The sequence below is a fragment of the Sinohyriopsis cumingii genome, chromosome 15, assembly GCF_028554795.1.
Source record: "Sinohyriopsis cumingii isolate HCF-2022 chromosome 15, ASM2855479v2, whole genome shotgun sequence".
Taxonomy (NCBI): Eukaryota; Metazoa; Mollusca; class Bivalvia; order Unionida; family Unionidae; genus Sinohyriopsis; species Sinohyriopsis cumingii.
In genome coordinates this window covers 147691198-147704055 of record NC_142975.1, presented here as the reverse complement: position 1 = coordinate 147704055, position 12858 = coordinate 147691198, and the positions used below count along the sequence as shown (strand labels likewise).

The window sequence follows — 12858 nt, the reverse complement described above, 5'->3', positions numbered from 1 at the left end:
ATGTATGACATCACAGCAAATGATAATAATAATAATAATAATAATAATAATAATAATAATAATAATAAAGCAGAAATGCTTAGGTTGAAAATGGATGAGCGCTGTGTCAAAATACAGTTGTAAGTTAAGAGAAGTTACTCTAATAACGCAATTTCTTTTCATTATCAAACAATTTAAAGAAAAGAAAGCGAAAGTAAACTACGTTGTTGAGAAGTAGAATGACTTATTTTTTGTTATCCACGTCTATGTTATTTTATTAAAGTCTATATTATTCTGCCTCATATGGCAATTATATATTACCGGGAGAGATATAAAAGTGAATTGAATTGATAAGAAAGCTAGAAAGCAGTATCAACGTAGGTTTCTGGAAAATCAGCAGTTCTTATATAAACTGGATACAATTAGTATTTTACCCTGGAGATCACAAATCAATGTGTGCTCAACCGATAAAAAAGGCAATCTGTATTTTATCCTGGAGATCACAAATCAGTGAGTGCTCAACCAATCAAAATGCAATCTGTATTTTACCCTGGAGATCACAAATCATTGAGTGCTCAGCGGATCACAAATACTATCGGTATACAAAACTAAATCGGCCTAGTTAGCGGAAAGATCGAGTTTGATAGGTACATGCTAATGTTATGTGTTATATCAAAGGAGTTTGTTTTCTTAGCTAGCTCAAACAGATCACGAATGCAGTTTTGCATTTAATTCTTATCCCAATTTTTTACGCTGCAAAAAAAGCTGCTTTATATTATAAATGGAATTTAAAACAAATTGAAATTTCTAAAAGTTAAATAAGATTTATTAAAGTTTAATTCGATGTAATTTGATTCGTTGTATCGAAGTATATAGATGCGCGGACGATAGTGAAAATTTTTACAATGTTCCAGTCTTTGAGTACATCCTTTCTGAACACAATATTAACAATTAAGATTAAAATGTGTGTACGTTTTAATTTTAATGTATGTAACTCATGCTTACAAGCTTTGTCATTTTACAGTAAAATGAATGAAACATCCATATTACTTAAGAATTTTAAGACGAAAAATAAAGGTTTTTTAAAACGGCAAACAACACATTCACACAGTTGGATTGGTCTCAGCTGCCTTGACGTCTTCGACATGTTGACATCTATACCTTATGTACTTGCTTATAAGTGGAGTCAAACTGCAAGCAACAAAGATCCTGCTCTGCCTTAGCAGAATGTACATACAGATCAGAGTCTGTGCCGTTTGTTCTACTGAATATTCCAAGCAAACTGCATATAAGTATATATGCATATACTTATATCTACCGGTTCATTATGCGACGGCAGATCTGGGTCTGTGGATTTTGCGGTGGACTCGTCTTATAAATAAGTACATACGGTATATCCAGATTGCACGTGCTGATTAAGTACATGTTTTTTCTCACTATAAACCTTAATTTTGTATTTGATTTGTGAATTTCTTTTTGTTTTTTTTGGTGGTTGATTATGTAAGAACAACAATTATACACTGTTTAACGAGTACAAACGTTACCGGAAATAATCGGGAACGCTAACATTTAACCTGTGCGCATTTGGTATTGAACTCCACTCTTCCATCGTGTTCTGGCAAGCTTCTAACTTAGCAATCCGAGTATTGAATATTCCAATATTCTAAAACTCTTTTTGCGAACTTCCTATTGGGGAAATGTCCTACTGTGGTTACTAACGGAACAAATTTACAAATATGCTCGGCCTTAAAACTTTTCAGACATTCGATTATTTGTTTCCAATGTATTTTGTTTCCAAATGCACAGGAACATTGTTTATTATTTGAAACTGAGCGAGTCCAGAACTATCCTTCTATGAAATGTATGAAATTAGATTTGCTATCGAATGATTCTACTGTACAGGAACAAAAATACAACATTTCAATTAAATAATAATAATAATAATAATAATAATAATAATAATAATAAGAATAAGAATAATAATAATGAATCGGAAGAGATCACATGCAACTATACTCATACAAATGCTGTCAAAATTGTATACATTGGAAATTTTTTTACAGTGCAACATCGAGACGTTGTGGCCTTCTGTAAGAATTTGCAATCAGAAAGGGGTACATTTGAGCCACCCCTAAGCCACTGAGAATGGCCCGTATCAGGGCACTTGACCTGGCTTGCGCCGGTCGACCCCAGCGAAAAATGGGTTTGACCAAAGTACCTTTTGTTCCATCCAGCTCAACATGGGTATTTCTATCTGAGTCTCATCCAGAAGGAGACACGCACTCTTGACCAAAACAGGTTTAAACACCGAGTTAATCTCTGGTTTTATGGGAAGTCGTTACACAAAATTTTGTGTAGAATTTTTCTAACGTATTTAATTAAAAATATTAAAAAGCAATATACAAACCTTATTGTAGAATATAGCCTCCTGTTTCGCAACCTCCTCCTCTCTCTTTTTGCGCTCCGCCATTTGTACATTGATTGACTCCTGTATCTTCTTTCTCTGATGATATACATTTGTCAGATTTGAAAATTTTACTATTGGTTAAAATAAAATTTACCTCTATCCTAAACCTAACTAATTTCCGCAACTCTTCATATACATATATATATATATATATATATATATATATATATATATATATATATATATATATATATATATATATATATATATATATATATATATATATATATATATATATATTGAAGAAAAAATATGTGTGGAAAGATGGTCATTTTTAATGTTTATCTGGACTGAAACATGTTGGCCCATTGGAAATGAAGATAGTGGAAGTTTGCTCTGTGGATATAAGCGATCAAGAACTGCAACACGAACATTGACAGTATAGCATAACCTAACTACTCTGTCTGCGTGAGCTACTTTCATAATTCTGCGATTTTACGGGAATAATCGGTATTGGGGAAAAACTTCATTTGGACTTCTAGTGTATCTGTCCCACTATTATCATTATGTGATAATATATTGATATATTGGGGCTTACCCCGCCCACAACTCCCCGTTTACTTTAATTCATAGAATATTAAGTAATGAAATATCAAAGATGTGCCCAAAAGCTAAGTTTTCTAATATTTTTAAATTGTTGTTTATTCCGCGTTTAATGGTTTTTAAAGCAAGTATTCGATGAACGAGTTTTCCTCCTCGCAACATACAATCAACAGCACAAACATCTGCATCAAAGTTAAAAATTAACAAGCAACCCACACTTGCTTACCATTTGTTCACGTTTCTCTTCATCGGCGCTATCGTTAGCCGACTGACAGTCATTCCCAAAAGTCTTCTCCTCACGGCGCTCATCCTGAGGCTGTTGTTTTGATTTTTTTGCGCCAGTGCCTTGTGTCATCTGCTGTATCGATGTTTCGTCTCTGTTCTTTTGCTTGGTTCTGAATAGTTTCATGTTATGTTCTGTCTCCCAGAAACCCTAAGGCTTGATCAAGAAAGAAATGGTTTGTTGTTATTTACTCAAGTCCAGTAAACATGACGTCATTACCATGACGTCACGTAATGCCATGTACAATTTTTAATATTCGTTGATAATTCAAGCCAAATACAAATCATAACTGTATGTAACGATGTTCATTTTCCATCTATCCACGTGTGAAAAGTAACTTGTCCACTTAATGCAAGTGTACAGATAGCGCTTTCTTTGCGCAGTACTGGTATTTGTATTTTATTTTTTTAAATATTTTTTAATCAATATCATATGGAATACAGCACTTTAATTCAAGCATTTATTTAGTGAAGTATGTAATTTAGTTCTTGTCGAGTGTGGAATTTAACGTACAACTGAATGTGGATTTTGCATGCACTAACGACATCTGCACACGACTACTCGAAGTATCTGACCCCTTAACTATAAAAATTGTACACCCTGTGGGAAGATGGGAGGTGGAGGAATTCACTGTATAAGATGAAGTACGGATGTTCAGACAGTCGGGTCTAAAGGTTCAAGATCTGTCTGAAACGGGGTTATATTTTACATCCAAAATACTGGATTGAGGTTTCTTTTCTTTGTCTTAACTGGATTAAATATTAATAGCAGAAGGTCTTTTGTACAGTGAAGTGAAGCCAAAAATAAAAGAAACAACATCAAAAGTAGATAAGACAGTTACGGTGACAACATTGATTCCACGTATTCATTTTCAAGGTGTTTTTATCAGTCAGTGCACACTTTACTCACACGACATTGAAAAATAAAAGCTATGCAGTGGGGTGACAAAACCCGCGTGGAAATTGGGGGAGAGGGTAAAGTTCAAAACGTCCAGTGGTTCCCACTACCATTTCTCAACGTTTCTCCCAGCCAACCATCCCCATCCACCCCCGGAATTATATTAAGCTACAGCCACGGGACATTCCTAACTACATTCTCTGTATAGCTACTTAATGAAACTGATGTAGTAACTACAATATCCAACTAATGGCTTTAAGTTCCTATTAAAAAGGTTTCGAACATAGAGAGCGTCAATATGTATTTACAAAATACGAAAATTTAGTCATTTATTGCACGAGAATGTTGGCATTTTCCTTTTGATTAAAGTCAAAAGTTGAAACTCGTCTAAGATGTGTCTAGAAAATATTATTGCAGCAGTGTAGGGTGGCGAAACTTTTCTGAAATATTTGTTTCAATACAGCTCGTGTTTTAAACTGTCCATAAGGCAGCATCTTGCCACAAATGTTCAATTATTTATTTACTTTTTGAGTCTTCTCGTCACTGAATTATAAAATGAAACGAGCAGTAACTCTTCCAAACTGGCTGAAGTAATACAAGTGTTTTGCAAAAGCAGCGTCTCTTCAGCGAAAGCGAGATGTCGGATAGCATTAAATTATTGGAAAGAGAGAGCTGGGCCAGCAGTAGGTTATCGGAAAACCTAAAGAGCTTCTACCTGTGTTTTTTAATTGTTCATGTCTGAGCTGCTATATAACGAAAGTATGAAGTTACAACTATCTCGTGCCTACTTCCACCCTAATCCTCTGTAAATGTGAAACAAGTGGCATAGCGCGATCACTAAACTCGCCCCAAGATTCGTTAAACATTTTTCCTCAGATTCCGATAGTGTATTATCTTGTTTTATATTTCTGAAAATCCTGAAAATTTTTGTGCTAGTTATATATAATATAATGGATGAAAAAAAGAACTCTTTGGTTTTAAAATTGTACGCATGGGAATCCGTATATACTTTAAAAAGTAGCTTAGGAATTTGTTCATCCATATTTAATGTTAAATTAGCACCATTTGTCCAATAATGAAAGGCCTCTATGCCAGGACGCTGGTCAGATACTGTTCAGCTCTTTTATAGACAAAGATTTTTCTCCTTTAAGTATTGGCTTACCATTATTGTTACCAATTTGGCCAAGTACTGTTTTGTGGCTTTTGAGAACAAAATCGTTTCAATATTTTGTTTGGTTATTGTTAGTATCGGTTTCATTAGTTCTGGCATCATTTATATAAATCTGAATGATCGTCACGTTATGATGCTTTCTGTCAAGTTTTGATCAATTCTATCCATCAATTTTGGACAAGAACTAGAAAATGTCTGGATTATGTGGCAATGGTTTTTCTGTTTTGTTAGTAAGAGTTGCCAAATGTAAAGGTATCATTTAGCAATTATAGCCTCAAAATTTATAGCCTCAATGGGAATTAACATTACAGACCCCCTCTAGCAATTATAGCCTCAGTGGGAATTAACATTACAGACCCCCTCTAGCAATTATAGCCTCAATGGGAATTAGCATTACAGACCCCTCTGAGCATGTATAGCCTGAAGACTTTGAAGTATACCCTGGGCAACTCTAGCCTCAAGGGGTAATTTAATATGGGAATATATCGTGGGACTGTATAGCGTCAGTGGGAATGAAACATGGGAAATACAGGACCGTCACTTTGGGGACAATGGGACTTACCATTACAAACACGGTCCCTGCACTCTAGCGACAATGGGAATTGAACATGGGAGATTTATATAACACAGACAAGAGACAAACATTGATACAACACACTAAAAAAAATTTGGAGGGTGAGGCAAGAAAGTCATTTCTTTTCGAAACCAATGAGGGGCCCTGAAAAGGGCATTTGGGTTTATGTTAACATCATGTCGTTAACACAGATGGCATGGCATTGGTCTTCTTCTTTTCCTCAAACTTTGTCTGACTTCTGGTCCGTAGATCATAACTCACTTTAAATAGCCTTGTCTCTCCACATAAAGTCTTTTTTTTTCCCAAACGCTTGTATCCGTCCTCCTGACAATGGTCCACGATGCTCTGACATACATGGGTAAGTCCGTACGGAACATCATTGACGATACGAGAATAGAGTATTCTACGTCAGTCAACATGTTTGTGACGAGAACAGGTGAAGGAATGCAGTGAACTGCGGTTATTTATAGGTTATTTATCCTCCCGATCGAAACGGATTGAGTTGGTTGACCAATCCAGACACGCGTTACAAAATTCAGTCATTACACGGAGTCATTCGTCCAATCCGAAAAGAGCAGTCTGTGACGTCACATCCCCTATATAGAGGCGCTAGCGTCTGTGTGCAGCCAGTCCATGCGACACCGTTTTCAATCATGACGGAAGCTCAGAGGTCAATGAATTGGAGTGCACCGGTCGTGGAGACGAGAAGCGATGAAATATCAACAACTACCCAAGTGAACACGGACCTACTTCCAGAAGAGGCTACTTTGAATTGGGATTTTGTGGATTTTCTTACCTTGCAAGAATTTGTTCCGGTACCAGTACCTTTGTCAATATCTTCTCTTTCTTTACCACACGTGGAGAATTTCAAACAGAGACAGAAAGAAGAATTGGAGAAATTTATGCAGCAACAAAAGAAAGCAGAACAAGCTTTTCTTCTTCAACAACAGCAAGAAGAAGAAATAAGAAGAAAACGACAGGAAGAAGAAGCAACGAATAAACAAGGTAGAGAAAGTCAAACAGTCACGGTACTTTTAGACATTTTAGCAGAGTTAAGAAGTCTGAAACAAATGTATCAGACTTCTTTATTACGACCAAAGAGAATAAGACCTTCCCGAGCTAAACAACCCAATCCTGTGACTACGCCTGTCGTACCATCCTTAGTGATTTCTACCGAAACATCATCGACAGGATGCAAACCAGAAGTAGGCCTTGGCCGTGGCAAAGGCTTAAGGCAGTTAAAGTTGATTTAAACAAACAAATACCCAAAGGCCCTTTTCAGGGCCACCCATTTCTCTCGAAAGGAGATACTATTTTAATTGCCAACATCAATTAAAACTCAAAAAGCCCTCCTTTTTTACCCCTATGGTATGTGTGAATGTATGAGTGCGTGAACACTTACGTTTTATGCCTGGTCTATTCTGATCCAAATGTTACAATCCAATTCACAACATAACAAGTTAAAAAGTTCATACGCTTCCTCTCTGTCTGTCTTCACTCTCTCTGTTTTTTAAATTTCTTCACTCTCACAGTTTTTTCCTCCACTTCTTACTCAATTTTTCCTCGTTTTTTTCTTCTTCTGTTTCTCTTTCTGCACGTGTCTGGGTTCTTCCTTGGGGGAGGGCACCTCTTCTTCTTCTTCCAGTCCATAACCCCTCTCTTCTACTTGCTCCTGTTGTTTCTATGGGCATTCTGAAGACCAATGTTCTTTTTCTTGACAATGATAACAGGTATCTTGACTTGTGTCTCTTCTAGTCCCTGTTTTGCTTTCTTGATGGCCTGGGCACTCTGAAGACCAATGTCCTTTCTTCTTATAGATATAACAAGTATCTTGACTTTTATCTCAAAAGGAGGGTGAGTAGTCCGTCGGCTTGTCTGAAGAAAATGTTATAATGACCCCTCGCAAAGCTCTGATCAATGGTTCAATCTGTGTAGGCTCTTCCAATGTTCTGCTCGGTTTGAGCGTGAAATGAATATGGGAAGGTAAGACACACACCCTTTATATATACACTGGTCTGCCATAGATATAAAGTGACCCATGGTGCTTAACATGTGGTCATTTGACTTTTTGCAGTCAAGATGAAGCAATCGCATCCATTCGTGAAGAAAAGAGAAGAAAGTAAGAGGCAGAAACTTGATGTATCGCCTCGTACAATAGCTGAAGTCTTGGCACAAATTCATGCCAGTGATTTTGAAGATGACATGAGTGAACCAGAATCCAGACCCACAGAGTCTTTACCAAACCAAAGTTCACCAGTAAGCCCAGAAAATTACTATCACATTCGAGAGATGGAAAAGCGCTCCTCAAGAAAATTTAGAACTACGGCTTACACTTACAGGGTGAAGTTTAAAGATTTCAAGTCCGACGTACCGTTGGAGAAAGCAGAAGGGTTTATCCCCGAGATGTGGGATTCCTTGTTAACCACACTGAAACGTCAATGTCAAGCCAAAGAAGACGATCGCTTGAGACTATCCATACATCACGACAGCTTGAAATTCCATGTTTGAATCGAGTTTAGCAGTTCCGCAGAGCTGACACCTTCCAAAGTCATGGGCAAGATTCAACACGTGCAACAATCCAACGACCAGTTTCACATCACCGATGGTAAAGCGACACTGTCCATGACCCACGTCTCTTCCTCAAGGGACAGGACGCAAAAAGGTCTTATTGGTGGACGACCTTCGTAGCATTAAACGTAGCCTCGTCTAATATAACAAACCTCAAGACCAGATATGTTTAGCCCGTGCCATCGTGGTGGGACGAACCTATGCCAACAAGAACGACACGGCAGAATGGAAAAGAGCCTAGAAAACTATTTGACAATCGGACCGATCCAAACAACGAAATGAAGCAGAACTCCTGTTACAACAAGCGGGCCTGTCCAAAGACTCACCTTGTGGCATTCCTGAAATGCAAAAATTGCAAGATGTCCTAGCTCTACGCTACACCTTGAAAGTGCTCCCTCAAGAAGTGCGCGGGCCTCTGTTGTTTCGAGGCCAAGATTTTAAAGATGGAAAATACATTAACGTTTATCATCACGATGAACATTTCGATGCCATTACCACCATCACCGGATTCCTGGGGTACAGATATTACTGTGAGAAATGTGACTATGGCTATAACAATCAAGAGCAACACAAACATTGTGGATCGAAATGCTCAGGATGTTTGGCCTCTCAACCCTGTCTGGACGAAGGGCAAGAACGAGTACATTGTTCAGTTTGTCAGCGCACTTTTGTCAGCCCTGCCTGTTACCAACAACATCTAAAGACACAAGGTTCACATCAGAAATGTGCTTGTCAACTGCCGAGATTGTGTCCTACGTGTGGACAAGGTACACGTACCAATAATGCCAAGGCACATGTATGTCCAGGAAAGAAAAAATGTCACATTTGTCACCAAATCTTGGACTTGGAACACCAATGCTACATTCAAAAATACCAAACCCAACAAGAGGAAGATGAGGACCACAAGAAGAAAGGCAATTTCATCTTTTTCGATTTCGAATGCATGCAAGAGACTGGCAGTCACATTCCAAATTTCTGCGTGGCTCATTGAGCGTGCGAAAAGTGAATCAAAGAACCTATCTTTAGCCATTGCCCTCACTGCAGCAAGATTCATGGAGGACGTGAAAAAAATATTTCGGGGACCGAACACGCTAGCCGAATTCGCCCAATGGATCTTAGACCCCATCGACGAGACGTGGAGCCAAGAGAACATCAAACGTTACCGAGATTGTTACCGCCATGCCACGGTGATGTCTGACAATTTCTCGGGATACGATGGACAGTTTATTCTCAGATAATATACGGAACAAGGCACCGAACGTCCTAAAGTCACTTTGAACGGAGCCAAAATCATTTCCATGCAAGTGGGACAAGTACAGTTTAAAGATTCGATGAGTTCCTTGGCCATGCCTTTGAGTCGAATGCCTAAAACGTTTGGAATGACAGAAATGGCCAAAGGTTATTTTCCACACTTTTTCAATACGGAAGCCAATCAACATGCCGTTCTACCCCATTAACCTGAGGCTGACGACTACGACCCCGACAACATGCGTACCGAACAACGATAAGCTTTCTACACTTGGTACCAGGCTCAGACCCTTTCGACTTTCAGGAAGAAATGTTAAAGTACTGTCGTTCCGACGTGGACATTTTACGACGTTGCTGTGGAAAATTTCGAGAACTGTTCATGGAACACGGAGGGGTCGATCCTTTAAAAGAAGCCTGTACCATTGCCAAAGCGTGTTCCTAAATGTACCGCCAACGATTCATGCCTGAAAACACCCTGGCTGTCATCAGTCCTCAAACGACCAACTTTGTCAAACGTCAATAATCGGTCAAAGCCCTACGCTAGTTACATTACTTGTGCGACAAGGAAGACAAATGGATTCAGCATGCTCGCAACAGAGGGGGCGAAAAGACCATCAGAACGTATTCGGTAGTTGGCTGCGACTTAGAAAACCCCAAGATCGTGTACGAGTTTAACGGTTGCTTATTTCACGGATGTCCCGTCTGCTACCCTGAACGTGGCACTAAAAATCATTTTTTACAACGAACCATGGAAGACTTGTACCAGGCCGCTTGTCAGCGACGCTTGAAGTTAGAACAGCAAGGATATCAAGTGGTGGAAATATGGGAACACGAATACGATCACCGTTTGAAAACCGATCCCAATTATTTGCGATTTCGTACCCATTTGTTTCACCACTGGTGTCAAGACGGAGGGCCTGTCCTTTACATGTCTCCGTCCTCGACTTGACCCCCCCAAAAATCTATAAAAACCTGACACTTTTCGTCTGTCTCATACAGTGTCAACATGACGTCCCTTCAGTCTCATCTTCCCGTCAAATTGATTCGTGCCTTGTATGCCTAATGCCCCCAAAGTTCTCCCCAAGAAAAAAGACACTCCAAAAAAAGCCAAACGAAGCCCGAAGAAGAAAAAGAGCAATTGTGTCAAGACCAGGTTACACCCTCAGAAAAAGAAAAGCCCACAGAAAACAGCGTCTACTCGCAAGAGAGGCACTTCGGCCAGGACGCACGACCTGCAACGACGGTGACCACGTCTCCGGTAACCTCAGGTTCATTCACTTCTCCTTTGATGACACCATGGAAACCCGTGTCTCCAAGAACTTCTCCAGCGGTGACACCCTATTCCTCTTTAGTCGCAATGCCAGCTACTCACAAAGTACCTACACCCAAAATCAAAGTCCAAGAGAGATCGGGTATGTTACAGAGTTTACTGGATTTGTCCAAGCAAGAACTGACTCGATTTAGTCCGTTGCGAACCGCTTCACGAAGCGTCATGCCTGTCATCAAGTTGATACGACGTAAAGACAATCAGTGGCGACGTGTTCCAATATAAAAGAGGTCTGAGACAAAGCCTGGGCATCAGTGTTTTTTGTGCTCCTGAAGACCCAAAGATGTCACCCCCCAGAAAACATCCCTCTTCTAAACCCAAAGGAGAGAAAAGGAGAGGACTGCGTTTAGTCAAACATGGGGACATGTTGTCTGTCCTGTCCAAAGCTTCTCCACCCATGCAGAAAAAAAACTAATTAAAACGGCCTTCAAAGATGTCATCGATACCGTGTGCGAATGTTGTTTGAACATCTTGAAAGGTACGATCCATTTGTCGAAACACCAGAAACAATGCTTAGGCAAACATCATCACGTTCTTCGCCAAATGGTTCAAAAAGAAAATCACCATTCGTCAAAAGATGAAGATGTTGGTCCAACATGGAGGAATTTTGCCACTCTTGTTAGGACTTTTGCTGAAAGGAGTCTTGGGAACCATGCTGGGAGGACTCGTGGGAGCAAGATAAAAAGGACCTCTGGAGTCCCAAGATCTCAGTCGTGACCCTTGACGTCGAATGGAAGGACGAAAACTAGCTTTAGTGCCTTACAAACGATGGATGAAATACCATCGTTGGCAAGTACAGCGGACTCCGCATTTACCTCCCAATCCCATTTTGAGCGAGATGACCCAGTTACAACACGAATTGCAGTCATTGATGGATTGCCACGATTTGTCCGAAACAGAAAAATCACAAAAGTACGGTCAACTCTTGCATCGACTAAAACTCTTTCACCAGAAAGCTTTAGACGAAACAGCTCTTCCCACTCTGAAAGATTTCAAGACCTTGATGACCTTGATGAAAAGTCCATCCCCGACACCACTACTACCACTACTACCACCATCACCAGTGGTCACGGGAGATGCCACCCCACGAAAGTCTGAGGAAGAAGAAATACGAGAAGTTTTTCAAACATCGTCAGCAGCTCCCATTTCTAGTAAGATTGCAGCGTCTTTTTTGACCCCTTCCTCAAAACACCAACGAGAAGAAATGATAGCTTGGGTTAAAAAGATGATGTCCACTCCTCCTTCGACAGAAGTGAAAAAGAAAGAAGCGAAACCAGAAGTGAAAATAGAAAAAGAAGACCAAAGCCATTCCAGTACCACTTCCACCACTAGCTTCGACTTCTACTCCCATGGCCCATCGGACACGTAAATCCGTTTCCAAACCACCCTTTCGCTCTGTCCAAAGTAGCATCAGCGAAGAGTGGGTGACTTATTAACAACAAAAAAAATGGAGAAGGTGTTAGCCAGCATTTACTATGACCCATCCCATCCTGCAGGTTACGGAGGAGTTCATAAATTATATCGTGCTGCCAAAACTCGACTGAAAAGTCTCCATTTACCTCAAGTGCGACGATGGTTACAAGAACAAACTATCTACACTTTGCACAAACCTATTGGACGCAAGTTTTCCAGAAGTCGCACCTAAGTGGAAGGCAGTGTTCATCAATGGCAAGCCGATTTATCCGATGTCTCTCATTTGTCCACCTACAATCATGGCTACAAATATTTGTTTTCTGTCATCGACGTCTTTTCCAAATTTGCCTGGGTCGTGCCATTGACTTCCAAATCGAGCAGCGAGTTA

General features: G+C 39.6%; 1 protein-coding gene across 2 annotated transcripts in view; it reads right to left on the bottom strand.

Annotated features, from left to right (window-relative positions):
• The window catches only part of LOC149783016 (uncharacterized), a 68675-nt gene extending 65238 nt beyond the window's left edge, over window positions 1-3437 (bottom strand). For both annotated transcript variants that reach the window (XR_016414486.1, XM_089934595.1), the window contains exons 1-2: window positions 3216-3437; window positions 2387-2482 (exon numbers count right to left, since the gene is read on the bottom strand). Coding sequence is in view for 1 of the 2 variants with exons in the window: in XM_089934595.1 (XP_089790721.1) it covers window positions 2387-2482; window positions 3216-3398 (279 nt within the window). In the remaining variant the exon portion in view is untranslated. The remainder of the gene's footprint in view (window positions 1-2386; window positions 2483-3215) is intronic.
• Window positions 3438-12858: the final 9421 nt, after the last annotated feature.